The sequence below is a fragment of the Dermacentor variabilis genome, chromosome 6 (assembly GCF_050947875.1).
Source record: "Dermacentor variabilis isolate Ectoservices chromosome 6, ASM5094787v1, whole genome shotgun sequence".
NCBI lineage: Eukaryota > Metazoa > Arthropoda > Arachnida > Ixodida > Ixodidae > Dermacentor > Dermacentor variabilis.
Window position 1 is genome coordinate 106,146,269 of NC_134573.1, and position 27,104 is coordinate 106,173,372.

A 27,104-nucleotide genomic window follows, 5' to 3' on the forward strand; every position below is an offset into this window, starting at 1 on the left:
TCTGTTAAATATTTTATGGAATGATCGTCCAAATTTTTCAACAGCCTATTGGAAATGCCATCTGGACCGGCAGCAGATCTACTGTTGAGGTCGTACAGGGCTGCACGAACTTCGCTTTCTGTGAAGTCTTGATCCATAGGCTCACAGTCTTCCCCTGTATATTCAGGCAGGTCTGTACTCTCATCGCTATCCTTAAGTGCTAAATACTTAGCTGCGAGCCGATCCAGAATGGCCTCCTCCATTGTGTCCTGACTCTCACGATGGACGAGTCGTGCTACTGCTGTTCTCCTATTAGATTTCGTGTCGTTCTCATGAAGCAAATGTCTAAGTAAGTTCCAATTCCCACCACGTCTGATTCGACCATCTATGGAATTACAAAGCTCATCCCATTGTTGTTTCTGTAAATTTCTGGAGTGTTCTTCAATCTCCCTATTCAACAATGCTATGCGCTTCATGAGTCTCCTGTTCAGCCGTTGCGTTTTCCATCTATTTAACATAGATTGTTTCGCTTCAATCAAGTGCGCCAGCCTACTGTCCATGATTTCGATATCCTCCTCTGTGGTAATATCCTTCGTTGCCGCCTTTACATCTTCCCTGAGCTGAGTGGTCCAAGTTTGGAGTGTTTTCTTTGGTCCTTCCTCTGTCTCAGCTCTGCTTTTCCTTGCTTTCCGAAAAAGATCCCAGTCAATGTAGTTAAAGTGCTTTATCTCATTACTTGGTGTTTCCAATAGTATTTGTAATATGTAATGATCACTACCCAGGTCAATATTGGAGTTATTCCAGCCAGCGTTCGCTAAGTTTGATACAAAAGTAAGGTCTGGGGTGGAGTCCCTGCATGTAGATGTACCACACCTAGTGGGATAAGCTGGGTCTGTGATGAGGGAGAGATTAAGATCTGTAGCTAGGTGCCAGAGTCTATCCCCTTTCTTAGTATTCCAGCGATATCCCCAAGTTTGATGTGGGGCGTTGAAATCCCCTCCAATAAAGAGTGGAGCGTGCTTAGTAACAGCCATAGTCTTATTAAGAAGTGCCCTGAAACTCTGTTTCATGTCGCTAGGGCTGCTATAAACATTAAGACAAAAGAGGCTTTGCGGTTTGCTTCTATTCCTTTTCAAAATTATTTCCACTAGTAAGTATTCTAATTTGTTTAGTCCAAGGCGCAAATCATGTTCTATGTAAGGTATTTTCTTATCTACGAGCGTGTGACACTTGGTTTAAATAAGCAAAACCCGAGAGCAAAAGACGCTTTCGTGCAGCAACCATGACGTGTTCCCTGCAGCGCTACCATCATTTGTGGCATGCAGTCGACTAACTGGGCCTATTGGCTGCGTGAAATTTACGTTAAAAAACGACATTTTTCTGTCTCAAACGTGAAGGCTGCTGACGGACAGCTTAGATTGCGTTGCGATCGAGGACAAGTAAACGCAGTGAAACCCCAAAATACAAACTACGCATATTCCTACCCAGTCCAAGATTTCTTGACTAGGCTGCAGCTTCTTACTTTACTTCTTTCAAAAGAAACCTGAAGCTGAATATATGTTCCCAAGACGACTGCATACCAATTAAGCCAGTGGCAACAACTTGTTGGCGAGTTCATCTCGAAAGTATATTGAAGCAGGATGAATGGGACAATGACAAAAAGGCATACACAACGCTACTTATGTTGCGTATATTTTTTGTCATCATGTCCGTCGAAGTGCTTCAAATAACTAACCCAGATTTCGATTCCCTTGTGCGTTGCCCTTGTGCCTTGTGCGTTGCCCGAAGGTTGGGGGACGGAGCACCACAGAATGGACATCTTGTAGCTGTTTCTAGTGAATAAAATATTTCCGCTAGTATTACAAAGGCCTGCAAGAAAATCTTCAACACTACTTCGTTCCCGCTTATCCAGCGTTTACCAGATTTTACATTTTCTCGTTCAGAAAAATGACAGCCGCCGTACCAAAAAAATAAATCTGATGACCAGGAAAATAAAGCACGACTCAAGGGCGAAACTGGACTGTACGCCTATAAAGCAGGCTGTTGGACACTTATAAAATATATTGACAACTCGGGGCCAGATTCACAAAGATATTCACCCGAAAGAGTCTCGATCGCAACAGGGATATAGATAAAAGACAAGTCCTAATAAAAGCGAGCCTATTAAAATGGTGTTTGCTAAACGACTGCCCTTACTATAGGAAAGCTCTTCACAAATGTGACCACAGTTTTTGCCTACATACACCGCGAAGATTAGCCGCAGTCGTACGGTGGAGTGATCGTTCGGAAAGTGAAGTAGCATAGATGGGGTTAATGCTGTTCAGGGAATGAAGAAATTGTTACGGCAGAATATTAACATCCAAAATTTTCAAAATATGACAGTGCCCTCTTTTAAGCCATTCCCTGTGCTCAACATGTGTCCTACTATACAAACCTAGCGTGGTCGTGAACGCAGTCCCTGTTAACGCTGTCCAACGCTACTAGGCTGCATCTGTACGTGTCCGGTCCTGACCTTCTGAGTCAGTATCGAACCGGGATATATATATATATATATATATATATATATATATATATATATATATATATATATAATCCCTACAATACCAGTTTTGGTCCGCTTATTGGGCTGAAGTTTCTGGCTCGTGTAAAGTGCTGGCTGGCCAAGCTTGGCGAAGTTTGAGTCCGGCTGAGGGAATCCACCTGCGCGAAGTAGGCGGACTCAGCTCGAGCCGCCGTGCAAGTGCATGTAAATGCAGTCGAATTAGATTGCTGGCATGAAGCGAGCAACCACGATTCAGAAGTTCTGTTCATATGGCGTGTTGAGTCGCCAAAAGGCCGGTTGGTGCTGTGATCTCAGCCTGACTTGGGTGGCCAAGCACCCTAGGACTGACAGAAACGATTTAGAGTAAACGAGGTCAAGTCAGGCTTCGTCTACCTGACTAGTGTAAGCTGCCAGCTCTTTTAAACAGACACACCTCTTGTTACCAACCATCGTCAAGTTATGAAGCTGTATACCGTAGGTCAAATAAGTGGCTCTGAAAATATTTGAAAGACAAGTTTATCCCCATGATGAAAAGATAAAAAAAAAGCTACATGACTGAATATGTAAGCCCGATAATGAATCGGGAACAGCTCAAGATTAGTGAGTTATGCAGTTATGCGGTTGGGGAAAGGTGGCAAGAAAATATACACGTCCTCCTTGTTCATAAAAAGCAATGCTAGGCAATATGTAGGAATTGTTATGTGTCAGACAGTGGAACAATGCAGAAGATCGAATTATGCGGCGTAAGCGAGCAAGAATAACTTGTAATTATGTTATTAATATGTTATTAATTATTATGTTATTAATAATGGCGACAACAGTTAATTTCTCTAATCACATATGATGGCAGGCTGTGAACATCGGTCATTGAGGTGCATGTTTTTGAAGCACAAAACCTGCAAACAATTTCGCTAATGTGGTACAGACCCCTGCTTTACATTAACTTTTTGTAGCACTTAGTTGTTCATCTGTCTACCTGCAACCAATGCAGCACTTTGGAAGCCTTCGACCACAGATTTTGGGTGTCTCGCTCTCTTTCTCTCTTTCTCCATGCGTGTTTGCGTGCGTGTGCGTGTGTGTGTGGGCGCGCACGCGCGTGTTTATATTTGTTTAGTTTCGCAAGAAAAGCGTGATTACAGCCCTTCCAACTCGACCTTGCGCAGACATTTCTCAGCCTTACCGGAAGTGGAGGACTCATGGTAAACACAGCGCTGACGAAGCTCGGGGCCAGACTGATATGCGGAAGTGACTTCACAATAGACATGTGCATCGTAGCGGTAGCCGTACTGAACGGCATCAACTGGAAGCAGCTCAACATCGTAAGTGGCACGTAGAGTTTACATCCTTCGAAACTCGCATCGGTCAGCGTACGGCAAACAAGACAGCGTTTCCGCATTCCGTCCCCACCGGAATTTGGCCGGAAATCCCACTCGTGACCTCCTTCTCAGAACCGAACGCCGTAGCCATGGAGCCATGTAACGCCCGCTATAGATGATTCACACACACACCGACCATGCCGAGCGCGCAAGGTCGCGTTTTTCGCGTTAAAAAGTGGAAGTATAGCAGAGGCATCCGATAGGAGAGGAGCCGAAAGGCGGGCAAGCGCCTCCGATTTTCGTCCAGCCCTTCTTAACCATCGCTTCTGTGTCGTTGAAAGAGAATGCTTCCGTTTTTATATTTTCTTTTCAGCCTTTCTCTGAGTCTCGGCCTATCTCAAACGACTTATTCCTGTATCCTAAACAATAAACGCTGCTATTACTATTGGATTTGGTATCGAAGACATCTAACTTCTCGCTTTCTTTCAAAATATTGTTTTCTTATTTTTTTATTTTATTTTATTTTTTTGCATTTACTGCCATGACTCAAAATGAAATAGTATACTTTCTTGCCGTGAAGTTCTTCAATTTTCGCCAAGAGAAGCTATGATAAGAATGCAAAAAAGGTTATCACACTACTGCATCATTGCTTTCACACACACACACACAAAAGCCCCTACACCGATCGTAGGCCGTCACTAAGAGATACCGAAAGAGATTGAAAATTTAGTTTAGTGGATATTTCTGAAGTATTTTGAAAAGGTATTAGAACAACGTGTTTTTATACTATTTCCTGTAATTCTAGGGCAAAAAAATTTCTTAGCACAACTTTATTAGCATCAAGTGCGATAAAAATAATACTTTCTGTTTCGTTTACTCCCAAGCAGAGCCGGCTGTCAGTGTACCTGAGTCACGACCCATCGGGCACGTCAGTGCGTAATGTTTACCATCTTACCCAGGTAAACTTTCTTTTTCATTATTTGAACAGGCCTTATACCCAAAGGCTTGTAGAAAAACAAACTCAAATCTAACACTGCGTTCGTAAAACAAGAAAAATTCGTTTAGTTGGCACGGCAATGCATCGTTTTGAAAACCATTAAACCACTTTCGCAAGTTCATGACAGTGTCCCCAAATTGAATCACCTATATTCTGGTTTTATGCCTTAAAGGGGGCGCTGAAACATCAATCGTAGAATCGCCTTACTATTGACGTGCGGCATCCCCCGAATCTCACTGCGCAAAAAAAAAAAAAAATTCCAATCCTTCAGCAAGTCGTAGGTGATTTCATTTGGGACACTGAGAAACTTGCGAAAGTGTAGCTTTAGGCGCGCTAGCGTGGACGGAAAGAAAGAGAAAGCCGGGTATCGGTGCGGTCCCTGGGTAACGGTGCGGTAGCTCCACTTATAGTTGAAGAATTTAAAAAATGTTTGCGCAATGAGATTCATCGGATGACGCACTTTAATAGTAAGGCCTTTCTACGATTAGTGTTCCAGGGCCCGCTTCATGACATAAAACCCTAATATAGGTGATTCCACATGAGACACTGTAATAAACTTGCGAAAGTATTGCTTCCATCGCGCTAGGGGGGACAAAAAGAGAGAGAAAGCCGGGTATCGGCGCGGTGACTCACTTATACAACGGCGAATCAGAAAGTCTCTGCTCCTACTTTTAGTAGCCAAAATAAGGAATATAGTGGTTTTATGTCATAAAGGGGACCCTGAAACAATAATCGTAGAAATATGCCTGAGCATTAAAATGCGTCGTCCCACGAATCCCATTGTGCAATTTTTTTTCGAATACTTCCACTATAAGTGTAGTTACCGCACGGACAGCCGGCTTTCTCTTTTCGTCCACGCTAGCCCGCTGGAAGCTGCGCAGCTGAGAAGCCAAGAGGGGAAATCCCCGCGCAAACGTCGAGCGTCGCGGCGGTGAAAACGTTTGTCGCGGCACCCCGTGGCTGCCGCGGTAGACTACGCTACGCTAAAGGACCTTAATGATTTGAAAGTTGACGTTCCAACCAACCACACCACCATGACTTCGACGAGGTGGAATGCGCAGCATTCCTTCACGAGGCAGTGGTTCCGGTGTGCCCTTACGGTGCACAAGGCAATCCCAAAAGCATAATAAGAACGACAGCGCAATACAAGACGAGTACAAAGGCGGAAGCAGGACGGGCGTGCCCTCACAGCTGTATATCCAGCTACATCCATGCAACGCAGCTGAAGCCACACAATGTGCATGCGCGCATGAGGAGCTGAAAATTAGAAAAGGAAAAGATGCGATCCATACCAGCTAGCCCAGCAGTCAGTTCTAAAATCATAAACCAGCACTAAGGTGAAATGAGTCAAACACTTCCAGTGGCCAGTAATAATAGAGATGTGAAATAAGGGGAAGCGATAGCCGTGGTTCATAAAAGATAATGTTCCTGCGCTACTGCGAATGTTTTTCTCAAACCGATACTGCACCACACAGCGTGAAGACCGCTCTCAGTGCCTCACAGTTTGGGCAGAGCTGAAACTTGTTAAAGACGCTATAAAAAGTGTTCGTGACTAAGCAGTGACGATGGCATGCATTGTACGAAGCAATAACGGTCGCTCGCAAAAAGCACGACCTGATGTTATTCTAACTAAATGAGCACGGATAGAACGTAAAACAGTCACTGCAGTCGCAGTTTGCTTCTTGCGACTCAGCCATTTACCATGAATTTCTCAGTCTGCATAATGGAAATCTTATGTTTAGTCAGGGCACACGCTACAAAGTGTCCACCATAACGGCGGACCCTTCGCCAGTTGTGTGCACTGCAAAAATACAAGCTCGGTGCGTATTTAACGTAGTTCATAAAGTGATCGCACATGTCAAATAATAAACCTCTACATATGTACGCCGCATAAACAGTGGGAAATTCAAACGAGAGCCCACGCGCCTCCATTCTCAGAACGTCCAGCGTTGTCGCCAGCAAGGACGCCTTCACAAGTCATGCCCGCCACGTCACAGGTCGAGCATGCAGCGCACAAAGAGACAGCAACTCGGCGTACGCCAAGCCGTGCCGTCAAACAGGGAGAAAAGTAATAGAAGGGAAAAAGGAAAGCGCTTTTGGCGTAAACATGGTCTTAGTTATCAAGTCCGGTGTGGAAAAACACAGGGGAGAAATGTCGCTTGCGTATACGCCGGTTAATACTGTGAGAGCAGCGCCCTCCCCCCCCCCCCCCCCTTTTTTTTTTCTGTAAGGGTAGCTGGCCTCCTGACATCATCGCCTGGTCATATTTTATTACTTCCTCTCTCCGGTATTACTTATCGCTTCCTAAATTTCGTTACGGTAGGACGATCGAGGGGACGGCGCTTTAAACCTCCAGTGTATAAAAAACGGTCTTGTACACGTTCCAGAAAAAAAAGTAGCCGATTACAATGGCAATTACTTCGTTCAAAAATCTTGTTGATTACTGTTGCCAATCGCTGCCGCACGAAAGTAATAGATTACTTCTACGTTACTTCGAAGCTTTAATGACACTGCAGAGACACCGCAAGCAAAACGAGCTGGCCTGGCACATTCAGTGCGTCCTCTGCAGACCTTTATACACTGATTATCTTTGCAAACAATTTGCTTCAAATAATTTCACTGTTCACCTTTCTTCGTATTTGCACCCGCCGTGGTTGCTCAGTGGCTATGGTGTTGGGCTGCTGAGCACGAGGTCGCGGGATCGAATCCCGGCCACGGCGGCCACATTTCGATGTGGGCGAAATGTGAAAACACCCGTGTACTTAGATTTAGGTGCACGTTAAAGAACCCCAGGTGTTCTAAATTTCCGGAGTCCCCCACTACGGCGTGCCTCATAATCAGAAAGTGGTTTTGGCACGTAAAACCCCATAATTTATTTTTTTTTTCTTATTTGTCGTGAAGACATCAACAGCGACACCGAAAATTCGCTCGATATGTGGGCTGAGAGACGGGACGTGTTAGAACGTACGGACATAGATCTCGCGCAAGATTGTCGTTGCCCAGCATCTGGTTCCTCTGTGACGCGCAGTGCCTCATTGTCGCTGCGACTTCAAGAAGACACTCCCGCGGTCAGGCCGATGAAAAGCTGTAAAAATCATCCAGAGATGATATCTTGGAAATAACGTCTTAAATGACCTTCGCTATGAAGAACATCACAGCATCGGTTCAATTGTTCGGCCAACATCTGGTGCAGCCGTTAACATGGAGAAAGAAATACTGAGCTCCCGAGTCAATAACGTAACTAATTACACGTAATTGGTTACTGAAAGAAGTAACTGAACTACAGTGAGCGTTACCGACTAAAAAATGTAATCGTTGAATTAGAAAATGGCCAAGAAATGTAATTGATTACAAGTAATTATTTGCATGTAGTTAATTACGTACAAGACTGATAAAAATTCGCGTTGGGACCCTTTGGTGCACCAATGCTGATTTTGACAGCATTGTTTGGCACACGTCTGTGATCAACGCGCCATGCATGCAGTGCCAATCCGTGTCGCTTAGCAACAACAAATTAAACGTAAATGAATGCTGAACGTGCACACGATACTTGAAGTTTTACGCAGAAGTCCACAACCGTGAGTCGCATCGAAACAAGTTTGCCGTAACTGCGAAAATATGACAGCCGAGAATACCTGTGTTGCATCCATGACCAACACGTTTTTCTACACTCTGTTTTTAAGCAATGTGATGTCGGAGCAGTGGGAACTGTAGCAGGCGCTGCAGCAACGAGATGCTCGGTTAGGCAAGTGCACGAGTTCCTACACCGCATGTCCATCCACGTCACAGCATCGTCTCGTTGGCTCGGTCATGAGTGCAGTTCACAGTCTAAGATTACGCTTTGTACCTTACACTCCAGCGTCACCATTATCTTGAAGGGACCGTGAAACGATTTTGGCGACTTTGTACAAACGTACCGAGTCGTTAGAGTAGGTCCTTCTGATCATTAATTGATGTATCAATGTGCTCCGCGTAAGCGTGTAATTGATTATAAGGTTATAAAAATGTACATCGCTGCCGATCACAGCACATCGCTCGGCTGAATTTTAAGCCACCGCTGCCCATTTGACGTCATTTGCCCCAATGACGTTAGTAGGGCAAGCTATCCGATTGGCTGCCCAGGGCGCGTCATCAATAATTTTTCCAACTTTATGGTGAACAATTGTTTTTGTAATAGTTGGAATGTTAGTTCATTTGTTGCTATAAAAAGAAACAGAAAGATAATTCACAAGAACAATTTCTCACTACACTTAAGCACTTCCGGCACACAGCAAGCGTCGTCTGCTTGTGTTACAACGTGCTCCTTTTTAACGAGAGCTCCGTGGTCAAAGTCGGTCTCAGTCTTTTCGCGAGCACCGTGATTCGACTTTGTTGCGTTGTGGGCTGCAAACGTAGCTACTGGCAATAGAGGCTTTTCGCGTGTCCGCTATTCCGGCAAACCGGGGCGGTTTGGGCGGATTACCGTATGGTCAGGGGCGTAAACGTGAGCTGCCAGATTGGTGGCGCCAGCTGGCGGTGCAAAGCTCAACCACCTAAACACAGAGCCAATTACTATATTCTTCTTCGCTGGGGTGTAAGTTTTCGACAGAGGCGTAATTGTGAACACAATTACGCCGCTGCCGAAAATTTGCACCATCAGCGAACCAGAATAAAGTAGGTTACCTGCTGTGCCACAGTTCACGATATGCCCCAGAAAGACAAGAACTTGCCAACGCTTTCCAAAAACTGGACTATCGGCCCCTTTCTGTGCAGGTGCTGCTGGAACACCGCCGCCATCGCTCGTCGGCCCTTAAACCGGTGAAGGAGCTTTTGTGCTTCTTAAGGACGACGGGCTTGTGCGACCATAATTATATGACTATTAATGCAATTTCTGTAGGACCACACGCGTCAGCGAACTCACCGCAATTTCCTTCCGTCCTCTCTCACCCTGTCATCTTTGTTTTCCCCTTTTCCATTTCCCGGTGTAGGGTAGCCAACCGGACGTTATTCTGGTTAACCTCCCTGCCTTCTGCTTTTCTCTTTCCCTCCTTCCTTAGCTCTGTGTTTGTCTGGTTGAGCGCTAGAACACCAGGCGGCTGCACCGCTCCGGCCACTCACGTTTACGCCCCCGACCATCCGGTAATCCGCCCAAATCGCCCCGGTTTGCTGGAATATCGGACACGCTAAAAGTCTCTAATATGTCAAGCTGCGATATCGTGTCCCTCTGCAAGGCAGCACCCGAGCAGACTGGCTGATGCGCATCGGAATGCCGCTATCCGATCGGCGCCAGGATTTGGCGTTTGCGACCGTCATTTTACACCGGAGGATTACTACCGCAATAGCGTTTCGCTATTCGGGTAAACGCAAGCGCAAGGGGACAGGACCTGGCCGTTTGACCGTGCTGTTTCACGGGATGAGCAGAAGCGCAAATGTGAATGGTCTGCACGGTGCAGCCACCTGGTGGCACAGAGCCCAACCACACATAGTAGCAGCAACGAAATGTATTCTTTGCTGCTGGTGTAAATTTTTCGCAGGAATGTAATCGTTAACACGTTGTTTTCGTATATGTTTAAAATGTTTTACACTTGGTTAGAGCAATATTAGCGCTTTAATTGTTTGGCTGGTTAAGCTCTGTGCCAACAAGTGACTGGACTGTGCAGACCGATCATGCCGCTCACGTACGTCTACGCTATAGTTCCATCGTCAGCTTGAGTTTATGGCTCCAGCCATCCGTTGAAACGCCCAGCTCGTCTGTGGTTACCGGAATACTAGACACGTTCGGCGCTACGACAGAATGCTCGCAACGCACGCTGCTTCGACAACTCTCGCTTGAGGTCGACTGCCAAGCAGCTGGCGGAGAGATTGGAGAGGCTTCGCGCGCGCGCTCCTAGAGAACTGGAAGTCGACGACACGACGTGCCATCATGACGCAGAGCCATTGAAGGCGGAGCTTAGCCTCGATCACTCGGCGAACGAGTTGAGGAGAAAATGCATGACTATGGAGGGTGGTAACTTGTAATCGTCCGTAGCGCTCTTAATATGAGACGCTTCACACTAATGGTGGTGCGAATGATTAACTTCAGCTGTACCCTACGCGTCTACAAAATTTGTCCGAACCGTTTCAGGGGCCCTTTAAAAGCTCGGCATGAGAAAGTTACCACGCTAGCGCGACTATAACGTGTCCTAGACAAATGGAAAAACATTGTTTATTGCGAAAGCAATTATATGGACACACCAGGCGCGTTTCTGCAGTCGCCGTCGTCGTCGTGACAGCATCGTCACACTATCGCCGCGTGCCGTATGCTGTATGTGCGAGCGAAAGCGCGCGAGGGGAGCCTATGATCGGTTGTTCAATCTGGCGCGCGCAAGGACGGAAAGCGGGCAGGGAACGCGCCGTCTTCCGTCGCCCGAAAGGCCCGTGGGGAGGGGAGGATAGGGAGGGTGGCGGCATTGTACTTCGGCAGCAACTGCGGAATGCGCGGCCGCGCCCGAGGTGAGCCGACGATCGCGCTCAATCGCGCGCGCTCTAGGTAGGAAAGTGGGGTGGCCGCGCGCTGTCTTCCGCCGCACGGATGGTCCCAGGGGGTACGTTGTACTCGGGTAACAACAGCGTATTTTGCGGCCGCGCGCGGTCTCTCGCGCGCCCTGCCTTGAAAGGGATCTGCATCGTGTAGGTGTGCCGCCGGCTCATACTTTTGGGCGTGCTGTGTTCTCGCCGCTCAATTTGCGTTGCAGCGATATACAGCACGCAGGTCACATCGCTCGCTGTTGCTGCCGCGCTTCCTCACGCCAGCGTTTTTACAGCGAATGTCCGTGAGCGCTGACACTATGCTTGGTAATTTAGTTAGTAAGTGAATGTTTCCGAGTTTATACGCCGATAAAACTACTGTCTTTACTTCGTATAGCTGTTTCCTAATTTGCTATCACAGTCGATGCTTCGCCTTTGGGGCAAAACTTGCGACCTTATTTCTTTTGTTTTGCTTTCCAGCTTATACGTTGCAACTGCTTCCGAAAATACGACTACGGGATGCTACTCAACATACTGAATTACCGAACGGTAAGTTACCTTAACAACCATGGGCTCTCAGATGTTCTTCGAACCACTTTCAGTGTTGTGTCGACGGAATTGACGAAGTCGTCATAGACAGTCACACAAATCAGCAGCGGCTGCCCATAACTGCATTTTTAGCTTTGTATTCATCTGTTCGCACATTCGAGGCCACTCGAATGGTATATGGATGAAGGACACTCTGTTCGAGGCCATCTCATCACTCTACCCTTGTGTACATTGATGGGGCTGAACGGTCAGATACTCCGATTACCACGCCCGTCATTTAAAGGTACACTAAAGAGTAAAAAAAATTTAGCTACTACTAAAAAACTACTAGTAAAAATTGAGGTTACTACTTATAAAGAAATGACCCCCTTACTATGAGTGGAGGCGTGATAAGCCAGAAAAGACGAAAGACAGGCGGCAACGCCCCTTGAAGTTCGAATCCCGCACCACGCAGCCGTGACATAATGGAGTTTGACGGCGTCAGCTCCATGCCCAGTTAACTTTATGTCGGTGAAGATGGGCTAAATTTTTTTTCCGAAAAAGAAGCCAGACGATGCATTTGCAAGTTTCCATAACCATTGCTGGGCCACAACGGCCCAAATGCTAAAAAAAAAATTACTTGAAGTCCGTGACGTCACAATAGCGTACTGGCGCTGAGGTTTCGACGCAAGCTTTTTTTTTTTCTTTCGAGTGAAACTTTCACGTTAATTTCTTCTTGTAAAAACCTACTGCCGCGAAATTAACGAAAATATAGTCTTGAAAAAGCACTTTATCAGCCTAAACTGATTTAGTGTTTCCCTTAAAGGAATATTGACGCAAAAATTTTCTATCTTGTTTTTTCTGCGGCAATAAGTAGCTATGGACCCAGTAATCACGGCACGAAACATCATTGGCTTCAGAGCGCGACAGGTGATTATTTGGAGTCTTGTTTGTAAATGCCAGTCCAAGTTTCGGTTTCAGAGAGCAACGATATGGGCCAAAGACGGAATGTAAATGCACCTGGACACGTGATAACGCAAAACTGGCGTGCGCACGCCAGCACGCTCGCCGGCGTGCGGTAACGTTGCCTGCACGTGCTTTACGATGTCCTCGCCATCATCGTCTTCTTCGTTTTCGTCGTCCAGAGACGACTATTTCCTGCTTGCGGGAGTTGCCGCCTCATTAGACTTGGCCAATGACTTTTGATTGAATCCACTACAAATAATAATAATAATATTTGGGGTTTTACGTGCCAAAACCACTTTCTGATTATGAGGCACGCCGTAGTCGAGGACTCCGGAAATTTTGACCACCTGGGGTTCCTTAACGTGCACCTAAATCTAAGTACACGGGTGCTTTCGCATTTCGCCCCCATTGAAATGCGGCCGCCGTGGCCGGGATTCGATCCCACGACCTCGTGCTCAGCAGCCCAACACCATAGCCACTTGGCAACCACGGCGGGTTCCACTACAAAGCAGCGACGCGGAAAGTGCGGCCACAACCATTCGTTGAGGGAGCTTTCAGAATGAAGCATATTCCGGAGCAGGACACAAGGCAGGGTAAAAGTCGGCACACCATCAGGCTTGGACTGCTCTAAGCTCGGCGGGTCTTAACGCGACAGCGTTAAGGGCCTCGTGTCGCAGAAAATCCGGCGTCGGCGTCGGGCGTCGCTTCGGCAAAAGTAATTTCGTATCTAATTCCGAACCACGCATACCCAACCACTCTTCTACCACCAAAGTTGATCATATCTTGTCTTTCATTCTTTGCAAAGTTACTCCTCGGTGTTTTGAGAACGGCAGCCCACAAACAAATGTAATGAGAAAAGAAAAACACCGACAGGGCATATCTTTTATGTTAGCTTTTCTCAGACCGAAATATTAAAAGTGCGAAACAATAACAGGATATCAAGCCACACAAAAGGCTGCGTTTCTAACGGAAAGCTTGCCTCCGTTCGCCGCCAGTGTTTCCCGGTAAACATTATGGTTACATAAGCTGCAGTTGTCGGGAAGCGTGAAATGGAGGGGGGTGTGATTTCACAAAATCGCACCCCTGGGATGCAGCCGCGTCCCACCCTTAAAGGCGAAGTCCCCTTAAGCGTCCTACATTTTTTTTTTTTTTTAATTCAGACACGCTCGAAATGGAACGAGCAAATTTGGCTGCTCTTCAACGAGGTCCAACCTAAGCGTCCAGAGTTGCGCACGGACGGATAGATGTTATAAGCGTCCCTTTTGGAACGGGACGGTGGGTTGCGCCACCAAGCGCTTGCCATATTGCCTAATGTCCTAACTATGTTGAAAAAAAATTTTTTTAATTACAAAAAAAAAAAAACGATGAATTACCATGACCAAATTTTCTAACCCCCTATTGTGAACTTTGTTTTTGTACGTCTCAGTTTTTGTCCTTTCCCTACTTTTCTTCCACCAATCTTCCTATCGCCTCTAGATGGATGGATGGGATGGATGTTTTGAGCGTCCCCTTTGGAACCGGGCGGTGGGTTGCACCACCAAGCTCTTGCTATTATACTGCCTAATACCTAGGTCAGAAAAGAAAAAAGAAAGAAAAAGAAACGCATGATCAATTCCCATAGCCGAATTTTCTGATCCCTATTGTGAACTTTGTTTTTGCACGTCTCCGTTTTTTGTCGTTGCCCTATATTTCTTCCACCAATCTTCTAATCACCTCTTACTAATCTCTATTGTGGTCATGTTTACTTTCCCCGCGCTCTCGCTGAACCCAATTAAGGACTTCAAGGAGTCCAGTAATACCTCAATTGACCGCTGGGCAGATATCTTCACATTCTAATAAAACATGCTCCATCGTTTCCCTAGCATTACCGCAGCAAGCACATGCTTCTTCATTCTTATATCTTGCTTTATAGGTGCGTGTTGTAAGGCATCTCGATCTCGCTTAGAAAAGTAACGAGCTTCCCTTTGACTTATAAATTGTTTCCCGATTTTGTTTTTTCCTCTTAAGTAGTTACTGATGGCAGGTTTCTTTTCCAATGCCACCACCCAGGAGATTATTTCAGCCTCTCCGACTTTCCACTTGACGTTCTTTGTTTCTAACCCTACAGGCTGCATACTTGCTGGTAAGCTTCCTAGTTCTTTTTGTCCATTATGAATCAATGTTTTTTTTCTGTACAAATACCTCAAAACTCTCCCAGCCCATTTACTTTCTTCCATATCCCTCAGTCGTTCTTCATTATCAATCTGCGAGCTTCCCTCACTTCAAAACTTGTCCAGCCCATATCACCCTGCACAGCTTCAATCGTAGTCTTCCAGTGAGCGCCTAATGAGAGGCACCCCGCTGACCTTTGGTTCCATCGAGTGCCGATTCTACCCCTGATTTCAAGCAAACAGCCGCATTTCCAAAAGGAAGTCCTGGAACCATTGCACGTTTCCACATACCCCGGCGCACCTCGTACCTATTGTATCCCCATAGCTCTCTGTGCTTCATTATTTATTTATTTATTTGTTTATTTCCTCAAAGGTCTCTTCTTGAGACATTACATGCGGGAGTAGGGGTTAGTGACAAAGAAAGATACTACAGATAACAAAGGGATATTTTAGATGAGTCGCATGAATGCAAATGGGTCGATGATAGTGGCAACTTCGGTGGGCAGGCCATTCCCGTCTCGTGTTGTGCGCAGGAAAAATGATTGCTGAAAAGTTGTGGTATGGGCTTGTGGGGGATATATGTGTTAGAGTGACTGGTGAAGGCAATGCAATGTTCTCTTTTTATGTACGGATTGTCAAAAAGCAAAGAATGGAAAAACTTATGAAAAAGGTTAAGACGTGCTATTGTACGGCGTGAGGCTATGGCTGACATTATGGCTGCATTTCACTTCTCCTTTACTGTTATTGCTTTTTCCTGTGTTTCCATATATCTATTGCCTTCATTTATCCATATACCAAGATATTTATATTCTTTTATCCAAGGTATTTCCTGGCCCTGCATCTCCACTGTCTGTTCACTGTTTTCATTGAATACCATAACACCTGATATTCTAGTGCTAAATTTCAAACCTAAATTCTTGTCTTCCTGTCCACAGATATTAGCCAGGCATTGCAAATCACTTTGCTTCTTAGCTAGCAATACAATAGCGTCCGCATAAAATAAACCTGGAAGCTGCTGCTCTACTACTGTGCCCGCCTGTTTGTATGAGAGATTAAGCCCGATATTAAAGTGAAGCTTTCTTTGCCTCTTCCTTCAACTTTCCCACTGCTGCTGCTGCTGCTGTGGCTGCTGCTGTCGTTTCCACCGCGTCGGGGGATGGTTCAGAGCATGTATATATATGAGGCACGAGTAAGAGAGGAAAGGCGACGACGGGAGAAACTCATTTTCACCCTACCGCATCGAATGTGCACAATGCCCTCTGGAGATCCCTGGCCATCACCACAACGCTTGACAGCTGTAATTACCCATGACTCCCCTCAGAAGCATTGCAGAAACTGCAGCGCTTCCCTTTCTATTAACATGCCATGCCAGAGCGGACGCAGATAGAAATGTAGAAAGGAGGAGAGGGAGAAGAGGCAGTTCACATATAACAGAGGGGGGAGGAGATGTGAAAAGGCATGGAAACCCCACTACTATACGACAGCGGTGGCGGGGAAACTGGATAAGCTTAAGTTCAAGGTACAGTACGTTGCTGCTATTTCTGAAAAAATAAACACTATGCAAATATGTCAAGTGGACAAACTGCGCACGGCGTGCAGAAGCAGAGCCGCATTAATTAAAGCGCACCACAGGCTCCAGGAGACACTACGGAAGCGATCAACCATCACATCAACACTTCTGTGCCCGCCGCAATAGCTTTGCGGCTGTGCCACTGCTAGAGGCAGTGGATTTGATTCCGATCGCGGCAGCTGCATTTCGACGGGGGCGAAATAGAAAATGCACGTGCACTTAGATTTTGGGACACATTAAAGAACATCACAGTGTCAAAATTAATCCGGAGTCCGCCACTACAGAGTGCCTCATAATGCAGCCAGTACAGCCCGATAATAGAATTCAAGTTTAATACTTCTGCCACAATGGTACGTGCCATGTGAGGCAATGACTATGCTCAACCCTCTCAGAGGTTGTGAAATATGGCAGACAACAACGCCTCAAGCAAACACCTATCCCTGTGTGTTCCGTGTACTATGCAGACAAACAGCAGTGGTGCCCGCAAGGTAACATTTAACATCAACTTACCACTCCCGTGTTAGACTTAACGATGAAGAAATTAAGCTTTAGCCATCAACATCACCGCTAATTATCGTCAAAGCCTCCAGCACAGAATGCTTCGCTTGCATCGGTTCCCACAGTGTATAGGATCTTCATAATTTTTTCTTCAAATACAACCTCTTCGTTGCATTGGAGAGATTGAGTGTTATTTTTCGGATTTAGTTTAATGCTGCTTCCTCTTTCAGTTTGTTTCCACCTCCGTCAAGGATATGTTGTTGTATTGTTGTTGACTTCCTGGCTAATAACTTTATGTGGTTCCAAAATATTCTAGGTGCAGCCTTCTTTTTCTCACGTATTTCAGACAACCAACATTCACTTGCAAGTTTTATCTTTGCTTGCACCAGTATTTGAACCATAGACTTGTTCTCCCAGTATATTTCCCATTTACTGGCCACTTCACCTTGCGGCCACTGCGCCTTCTTTGTCTGCCTGAGCTCTTGGGATGCTTTCTGTCGTTCGGTGATCGCTTCTCGTGTCTCCCTGTTCCATGAAGCTTTTCGGTTTCTTTTTTCCTTTGTAACGAACATGTTGTTTCTCTTTCCATATTTCTGTCGTTATTAAACTTAGAAGGTCACTATATTCCCACTCTTGGCCATTTGCAAAGCTCTTCCTCGACTCTTGTGACAATATTTGTTATTTGTTTAGCATTCAAATTTGGCCTGGCCATTTTGCAATTCTTGCTCTCTTTCCCAACTACATATCCCATTTTTAATATGACGCATTTATGGTCACTCCCTGTGCTGCTATACCCTTCCTCGTCAATGACCATTTCTCTGAACTTATCATGAATTCCTTCTGTCATCAGACAGTAATCAATGGTCGATTGCTGGTTTCCCACTTCCCATGTGACCTGCCCTTCACACTTAGGCCCTGGAGTCTCAATAACAAGGTTATGTTGCTCACAAAAACGTAGCACTTATCTCGGACCACTTCTGCCGCCTATCGGAGAACGAGCAAGCCAGGCGAGCTGGCGATCACTGGCAAACGGCATATGTATAGGCCTAGCTCGCTGGCCGTCGGATCCGAAGTCGACGGTACTTGCGACCCGTCCGCAGCTCGTAGTGAAGCACCTATATTCGTCAACACAATCAACATCTGCACGTTTATGTCGCTCATAAGTGACATTATAATTAGTTATCCCGACGCCGTTGCCAGCGATTAGAAAACGTTAGCCAGGCGAGCCGCTTCACAGAGGCGATTGTTGCGGCGGCTGCGCTGACCGCTTGGGAGTCAAAATCAGGGCAACAATTCACTATATCTCGCAATGTTGTACGGCATGCTCACTTTCCAGGTCATTTTACGAGTTATTTCGTGTCCGAAACACATTTTAGCCAATTTTTGTGCTGCCCCTCAGCGGCGAAAGAGGTCAGCATCACGACCAGGGAGAAAAAGGAAAAAAAGACACTGGGACATTCGAAGAGGCGAGAAACTTGCTCACAGGGCCCACCTCGACAGCAGCACAAACTCGTGACATAGCATTTTCTCGGTCGTTTGCAATCCTTCCTTGATGTCGGTGTCGCCAGGTGCTCGCGTTTTGCAGTTGGCTGCGCACACATACTATACACCTATCTTAAAATGGACGACTTGCAGGATGGTGAGCGTCCTCTTCCATGCAGCAAGAGTACTATAAAATTTGGATGGAAAACGAGGCACAAGTTTGACCGCGTTTCGGCAAATTAAGTTCAAATGCTTGCACAGATAAAGTGCTTTTGCTTTATGTAAATACTAGGCTTCTTACAAAATAAAAGCTGCGTGTTCAAGACAAAAGCGTTATCTTTGGGTGAGCATTGATGATGTGAGCCACAATAAAATTCACTAAGACGTTAAGAGTTCATCCTAAAACCAGTAACACAAAGGCACACGTCAGCCATGTATCTGTGAGGCAAAATCAGCTGTCTTAAGCAACTTTGTTGGAAAATAGCTTTTTTGCTCATGCACAGTATATTTCTGCTAATTGCTTTGATTTTAAATATATTCTAAGCTGTATTTCCCGTTACTTTGCAGACGGTGTGTTTGTGCATTTCGATGGGGGCTAAATGTGAAAACGCTCATGCACACTTAGATTTAGGTGCACCTTAAAGAACCCCAGGTGGTAAAAATGATTTCTGAGCACCTCACTACAGCGCGTCTCATAATCATGTCATGGTTTTGATACGCCAAACCAAATTGTAGTTGTTTTTAGTGTTTCTCTAAGAACTGCTGACAACCTCTTGCACAACGGTGGCGTACCAAAATACTTTTGCTTAAATCTGACATCCTGTGCTGCCAACAACGCAGAGAGTGTGGCCTGCGCCCATCAGTAGGAGCTTTTCCTGCTCCTTTTCTTTAAACGTGCCATGGAAAAACAGACAGCTGGCATTCTGACAGTGCTAGAGCATTGGCTCGCGGCTTCGCACATCTTTTGTGCATCTGCCCACATTATAATACAAAGAGGCAGGTGTTGTGTACCACATTAGAGGCACTGGACAACTGGCCACTGCAGCCACTGTCACAATAAAAGATACTAGGACACTATTCACAATCTGTGTGTGCTAAAGACAGCCAGAGTGCTAGTTCGTTTTCTGTGGTCGACAGGCTGGCAAGATAGACTGTGATCCTGACACGTCCTTAACAGGTTAGCAAACCGGACTTTTTCGTTAACGTCACTGCATTTCCTTTACTTATTTCTCTCTTTCATGTCATATGGTCTGTCCGTGTCTTTGTTTTTGCAGTGGCGGCCGCCCAGGTACGAGCTGTCCCGTGTACGAGTTCCCGTGGCGCTCTACCATAGCACAGGTGACTGGTACGCCGACCCATGGGATGTGGCACGGTTGCAGAGGGAGCTGCCCAGTGTTGCCCGTCTCTACAGAGTGGCCGACCAGCGGTTCACACACTATGACTTCGTTGTGGGAACGGGCGACGAGGCAGCGCTCCTCTACGGCGAGATGATACACTTCATGGAACAGTATCGGAACGACGCCATGGCACCTCCCCTGTGACCACAGTGATGTCCAGTGATGTCCATTTCCTATAGACATCCACTGCCAGGACATGGATATCCAAGGGTTCTGTTGAATCCGTCCAGTGGACATCTCTCGCACAATCATTTGGCTACACTTTCTAGTGTACAGCGAACATCCCTAGCATTTGCCTGAAGGACGTCAGGAGGACAAGTTGAGTACATTGCACAGACATGTCAGGGTGTTTGCTATAATGAGTATTCTGTTGGCAGCAGATGCTGTGTGACAGATTGAACAGGTAGAACGCATGGAAAGGAAGATTAAAAACATCATGTGCACGCGTATGCGTACATGCACGCGCAAGCCACACTCATAATGCCAAGTGCTTACATTATGACGTCTCGGTTTTATGCAAACTAAACCGAGCCAAACCTTTCTCTAGGCTTAGCAAGTATGGCTCGTGGCACGCATTTACTTCGACCAATTAATGTACAAATGTGCTTAACTAGGCTGCCAGCGAACAAAGTAGCTGCAAAGCACGATGTTGTGCGCCCTTGCTCTTTACCAACATGATTCAGTTCAAGAAGGACTCCTTTGAACATTTTATCGCTGATCATTACTAGCACCTGGTGTAGCATATCGCTGTCTGGTGTAGCATATCGCTGTCTTAGTACACCGATACAGTGAATGTTCTGATATTGGATCTCAAGTAGCCATGCCTCTAATGCTACACAAAGTCAATTTAGCATTGCATGCAATTCGTCCGACAGCTTCAGAGTGAAGACCGAGAGTGTACTTGGTTGCTGACAGACAATTAAGTGGTCACCACCATTTATTGTTTAAAGTCTGCAGAGTTTGATGGCGTTTAATAAATCTTTTGGCTTAGATCCTGTCAGTCCTTATGCTGATCACCAGTTTCATGAGATAGCGCACTTATTTCAGTACGGGCTCGCATTGTGCACAATCAAGACCCCAGATGGTGCCTCATCTCTCCACTAACATACGCATTCTAAAGTATGCAATGAATCTCGGCATCGAAACATGCATACAGGAGCCCCTATTCTTGTACACCAGAATCAACTAGTTTTTGGGCTAGCATCTTGCTAGGCCACAGCTTGATCTCCGATGGTGACCACCTGTGTGGAACCCAAGAGAGATTTTGCGCAAGGAAAGAGCCCCGTGCGTCGAGTGCTTCGCATGAAGGCAACTCTCTTTCCACCTCTATTTTTGATGACATTAAGCGAACGTAATAAAGCTAACCCAAACCAAAGGAACACGGTGTAACAAAAAACAAAAACCTACTGTAACAAAAAATTCCAGCAGAACTCATCTCATGATGACTGTCGATGATAAGGCAAATAGCAATTGAGTACTATAGCAACAGACCATATTCCTGAAGTCGCATTTATTTCACACGCATAATGGTAATTCTGAGACTTTCGTTGCTTCAGCTATATGCCACATACTCAAATATCTTCCCACTTTGCTATAGTACCAGCTTGCTAAGATCGCCTATGAGCTTGCAGGCATGCCGACTGTGTGACGCCAACACAGTGACGATGGAATGGCGAAGGAGGAATGATATTGATGGTACAACAAAAGTGTATGACAATGATGGGATCACGAGAAGATACAGATTAATAACGACGATGGTACAATGATGACAATGTGGTGATGACAACATGGGGACAATGAGATGACTGCATGGCAACGGTATCGCAACAAACACACGCTAGCTTTTGTGTGACTATGACGCAATGACAATGATGGCATGACAATAGTGGCATTATCACGATTTAATGACGACAGCACCACTATGATAGAATGACGAACAAGGAATGATGTCGATGGATCAACGAAGGTGGTATGACGACAGCATGGCAATAGGATGACTATACTGAAGTGATCACAATGGCATCACAACAGTACGGTGATGGCATGATGAGAGTGTAATGTCAAAGCTACGATAATAATGATGGAACAACTCTGTTGGCATGACAATGGTATGAGGACAAAGGGATGATGACAAGTGTATGATGAAAATGGCATGACAATGAGTGTATTAGGAAACCTGTATGACGACGATGGCGTGACAACGATGGCATGACACGAGTCAGATAATGAAGTTAAAGTGATGATGATGGCACAAACATGACAGCATTACGACGGTTTGACAATGGAGGCATGATAGCTACTGTTTGACAATGGCGAGGTAATCACGATTCACTGACAGTATGATTGCAATACAAAGAAAAAATATTGACGACAATGGAACGACAAAGGCATGACAACAATGAGATGATGTTACTGAAGTAATGAGAATGATAAAACGACAGCGCGACGATCACAACGACTGTGTGATGATGGTGCCGTGACGATGATGGCATGACGAGAGTCGGATGACAAAACTGGAATGAACACAATGCATACCTAATGGACCAAGCTATTAGACATCTTGGACAACTTGGTCGGGGCAGAAGGCGTGATGACAACACCATGACGAGTCAAATCACAAAGCTGGAATGACGAAGACTGAACAACCATGACGGCATCGCTATGGCGGTGTGACAACAGATGCATGACAACTGTATGACAACGATGGTGTGACGACGATGGTGTGACGACGACGGCATGCGAAGTGTTGGATGACAAAGCTGGAATGATGGCGATGCTACAACCATGACATCACGACCACGAGCCTGTGCCTACTGGCCCAAGCTATTAGACAACTTGGACCACTGGGTTGGCATAAGAGAAGAAACAGACAGACGGACAGACAGATAAGCTCAAAATGGCTAAAGTAGGCATAGAACGCTATTTGCATTAATATTAAAAGCACATGATTTGCTATTTCCTTGCATTATTATGCAACAATAAGCAATGGAAGTGTAAACCTGCATTTTTTTTTTTTTATATAATAAACCAGCAACCTGCATATTAAAGCAACTGTAAAACCAGTGAAACATGATGAAAAGAAGTCTGGATAGAAATTTTCACAAGCAAGAAAAACGAATAAATGACCATCTGCAGTGTCCTTTATGTGCTCGGCACACTTGCAATGCAAATAACTAGCATTATACATAATCATAAATACATTTTTTAGAAATCTTTACCAAAAGGTCATCCTGCCTGCCACAGCACCTTGTTATGTTCATGTAAATATTGCAAAGTCAGATGGTAAATGATCTGAGGTTGACCAACGACTTCTTGTAGGAAGCTAGTAAAAAAATGTTTTTCTTTTTCTTTCTTTTTGGTGCAGTCATATGCTCGCCATTTATGCAGAAAGTACCTCTACCAGGATGATGTGCCTAGCTATCAGGGGTGGATCAGACAGATGAGTGGCCTAGAGGACCATCCTGCAGCCCTAGTTTCTTTCCTGGCTTTGCAAGAAAATTCGAACTACATTTATTTGAATCTAGCCCCCCTCGATTATAGGCTACCTGTCAAAATCGGCAAGGTAAAAAAAAGATTTCTCCAACGTAAAAGGCATTCGGGAGTGAAAAGAAGAAGTAAGAAGAAGAAAGCTAAGGCTTAAATTTTTTCATAACATATATTACGATAACATTGCTATTCCTATGGAGAAGTACATTTTTCATCCACACTACAGATCTGAGCGGGTTGATCATAACCATAAAGTGCGTGAATTCAGGTCAAGAACCGATATGTTCAAGATGTCGTTTTCTCCTCACACTGTTCGAGAATGGAATGCTTTATCTTCATTTCTTGTTAATATTACTGACAATGAAGTGTTTGCATCGTCATTGTGACTGCCCTTGTAATATTTTTTTTGTACAACCACCCCACTGTAATGCCACTGTGGCGCTGTGGGTAAATAAATAAATAAACCAAATAAAAAGAACACTAACCCCCATATTCAGAAATGCAACTTAAGTTGAAGCCCATGCTTGACTTCATCTAAGTGACGCCTATCGTGAACATGCCGAAGGAAACGCAGTGAGCATCTTTGAACATGTTAACGCCAGGCGTCATTTAAATCAAGTCAAGCATGGGCTTCGACTTAAGTTGCATTCCTGAATACGGGGATAACAACATATCAACGGTGTTGCACTTTTGGAACGCTTGCATTATCTGATTGGCTGGAATTTTATTCAATGTGGGCCACCACAATCCAGTTCACTACCTAAGCAGTAGACATGTCAAAAGCATGTCAATGCAGACAGGCATTTGAATTTGTTTCGAGCGATGTCCTGAATGTTTGCAAAAGTTTTCAGCCTCCGTCAATATGCTCTCCATCGTTGTATTCTGATAAAATCAGCAACGTCTTTTTCAGTCCCATGGCATCTACCTTTTTGCAGTTAGCAGTTTCGGCATCTGCCTTCTTGCAGTTAGCAGTTTCTAGCGGTTGTGCTCAAACCACATCCTTGAGCTTAAGCCGAACCCCCACTCTCGCACATTATTTTTTAAAAGTACTGGTCTACATTCAAATAAATAAAGTGCACCAGTTGCAGACCATGCTCCTTGCAGGGCACCCCCCACTTCAAACGCACTTTCTTGCCTTCCTCACTCCTCGTGTTAAGCCAGAGAGCCATCCCTTTAAAAATGAAACATTTCTTCACTCAATCAATTTTCACTAAGACATTGCACAAGGAGGGGCTACAAAGAAGGTCACAGAGCTAAAGTCGTAATGGGACGATGGCTTTAATGCAGCAGCTACACAAGGCTACCATCTGCGCTGTACAATGCAACATTTCATTTACAAGTTTTTTATAGGCTCTGCTCCATGTGGTTCCGTTGCAGTAGTGACACAAGCCATACTGCAAAGCCGCTCTTCCATGATGATGACATGACTGGTGCCAAGGTTATGGCCGGTAAAAAGAATGGATACCCTTGATCATGTTCCGGGCCCAAGCTACACCCCTCTTCACTCATCGACAGCCCTGAAAAAAACCAACATAATTTTCAAGAGAAATCTGAAGGAATGATGTAGATTTTGCATCACAAATTTCAAGCAGTACACAAAAAGACCACTGCCAGTCAATCGCAATCACTTGATTTGAACGTGCAATGGTAGCGATATCACAGCACTGTGGAGCACATTCATGTATGGTGACTGATTACATGCTGTAGTGTTTGCCTGCTTCTAATGTCAAATCTGAGCACCCAATTTTTATGTGTTTACAGTAAGAAATAATGTGTGCCCGAAAATTTAATCTGCACTAAATTTTACGACAAGAAAAAACTAGCATGCCAGCAATTTTTGCAATCAGGAAAGGAAGCAACCTGCAGAAATACAACCAGCCAATTCAACACACTACTGTTTTTTTATTCACACTTAACGACTGTCGCTGTCACTGTCAGATACAATTCTATCACTGTCTACGGACCACTACATGACATTTGTGCAGTAACAACTATGCCAGTTCACCCTGCGACGCACGCAAATCTTGGGAATGCTGGAAACATGTAACGTGGCTCAGTTGTTACTAGCTTAGCATATAAAAACTTGTCTCTTGAATAAGCTATCGTAATGGAAGTGGTGTGATCGCTTCAATGGGCCACTAAACCCCCCTAAGCTCAATAATTAGTTACAGTCAACGATTGATTTTTCGGATGCACAATTTTTCGAACACGCTTCATAACTCGGTTACCTTCGTGGCACCACCATTGTCTCTCAAAGCCAATGTATAAGGACGTCTGAAATTTCAGAAGCTGAAATCCTTCGCGGTCCTATATTCCCGACGTTTTGCCTGACCACAGGTCCGAAACGACAATAATCGAAGTCACCACTACCGCCACTTTCATTATATCGCAGTGTCAAACCAATGCTCCGGCACAGTGATCCACTAGCAGGCGTAGCCCACACGGCAATGCTAAGCCTAGCTGCTTTGACATTCACCGCCAAGCTTCCTGCTGTTGAGTGCCATGTTTTTCATTAAAAGAATTCGCCACTGTCACCTGCCTTTGTCTTCCTCGCTGATGGCTTAGAAGTGCAGAAAATACGCCAACAGTCAAATGTTGCATAATGCCGGTCCCTGAAGGTCAGCTTCGCCGCGATACCGTAACGTCACGTGGTAAAGCATGTGCAATGTATTGCAGTAAAGCTTACCATGAGAGGAATGCAGCCACTTTTACGGGATACTGTATGCGTTCTTTGATTACTGTGCATGTGTACACCAGCCATCTCCTGTCACAGTATGATCAATAACATGACTAATAAGTGTACTGGCAGGCCTTTCGAGCTGTTTCAGATGTGCCTGTGGCAATTTGAGCCCTTGGGGGCAGTAAAAGGCATGCATTCACTTTTTCGGACATTTCCGCGGTGACTATGGCTGCCAGTGGATCTGCGTGCAAGAGCGCCAGTTCGAGGCGGTGAAATAACAAAATTGCCGGCAGTGGTGGCTTCGATTATTGCCGTTTCCAATCTGCGGCCATGGTAAAAAGTACGGAAAATCAGACGGCGAAGGGGTTTTGCATCCAAAATTTCACACGTCCTTAAAGATTGACTCTGTGGTGTGGCAGTGCCGCTAAGGCATCCGAATTATCGGGCGTGTGGAAAACATTGGGCATTCAAAAAATCACTTCTTGACTGTACAGGTTATAGCAGCGATTTTGAACAGCCACAAAGAATCCCACATGAAGTTAGAAAACTTTGTGTCAAGTAAAGGAGTGTTGGCTGTAACAGAGCTCATGAAAAGCTGAAGTCCCACCTGCGGAACTTTTTTGCCGACTTTTTGACGCTCCCGGCGGATGAGGATGAGGGTGTTGCCATACCCCTCTGATGATGATGATGCTGGGAAGCCATGGAGGCTTGAGGCAGGCTTCCCTTGTGTGACCTGGCACCTGCATGTCATGTGAAAGAAGAAATGCCCACCTGGTTATACAGCAAGCTCTCGCACAGTTCCTCAAAAAGGTTAAGCCATAGAGAAAAAAAAATTCAACAAGAGGGGACACTCGACGAAAACTGGCAACAGGAAACACGTCACGGCTAGTGTTAATCCCATCCGTTAGGTGACGCAAGCATCGGGAAAAAAAAGGAATGTGAAATAACCTTACAGACAATACTTCATTTTTTTTATTCTTTCTTGCTAGAACTAAGAAGTTTTGCGTATAAATGAACTTATACTTTG

The 27,104-nt window shown here is 45.3% G+C and overlaps 2 protein-coding genes across 3 annotated transcripts in view; one reads left to right on the forward strand and one right to left on the reverse strand.

Annotated features, from left to right (window-relative positions):
* LOC142586252 (lipase 3-like) overlaps positions 1-20,658 on the forward strand; it is a 37,343-nt gene extending 16,685 nt beyond the window's left edge. The window contains exons 6-9 of the mRNA XM_075697501.1: positions 3,685-3,840; positions 4,725-4,796; positions 11,801-11,869; positions 19,789-20,658. Coding sequence (XP_075553616.1) covers positions 3,685-3,840; positions 4,725-4,796; positions 11,801-11,869; positions 19,789-20,055 — 564 coding nt within the window. The 3' untranslated portion in view covers positions 20,056-20,658. The remainder of the gene's footprint in view (positions 1-3,684; positions 3,841-4,724; positions 4,797-11,800; positions 11,870-19,788) is intronic.
* Positions 20,659-24,659: 4,001 nt separating this feature from the next.
* Eaf6 (chromatin modification-related protein EAF6/MEAF6) overlaps positions 24,660-27,104 on the reverse strand; it is a 37,590-nt gene continuing 35,145 nt past the window's right edge. For both annotated transcript variants that reach the window (XM_075695418.1, XM_075695417.1), the window contains 2 exons: positions 26,685-26,817; positions 24,660-24,914 (listed from right to left, as the gene is read on the reverse strand). In XM_075695418.1, coding sequence (XP_075551533.1) covers positions 24,899-24,914; positions 26,685-26,817 — 149 coding nt within the window. In that variant the 3' untranslated portion in view covers positions 24,660-24,898. The remainder of the gene's footprint in view (positions 24,915-26,684; positions 26,818-27,104) is intronic.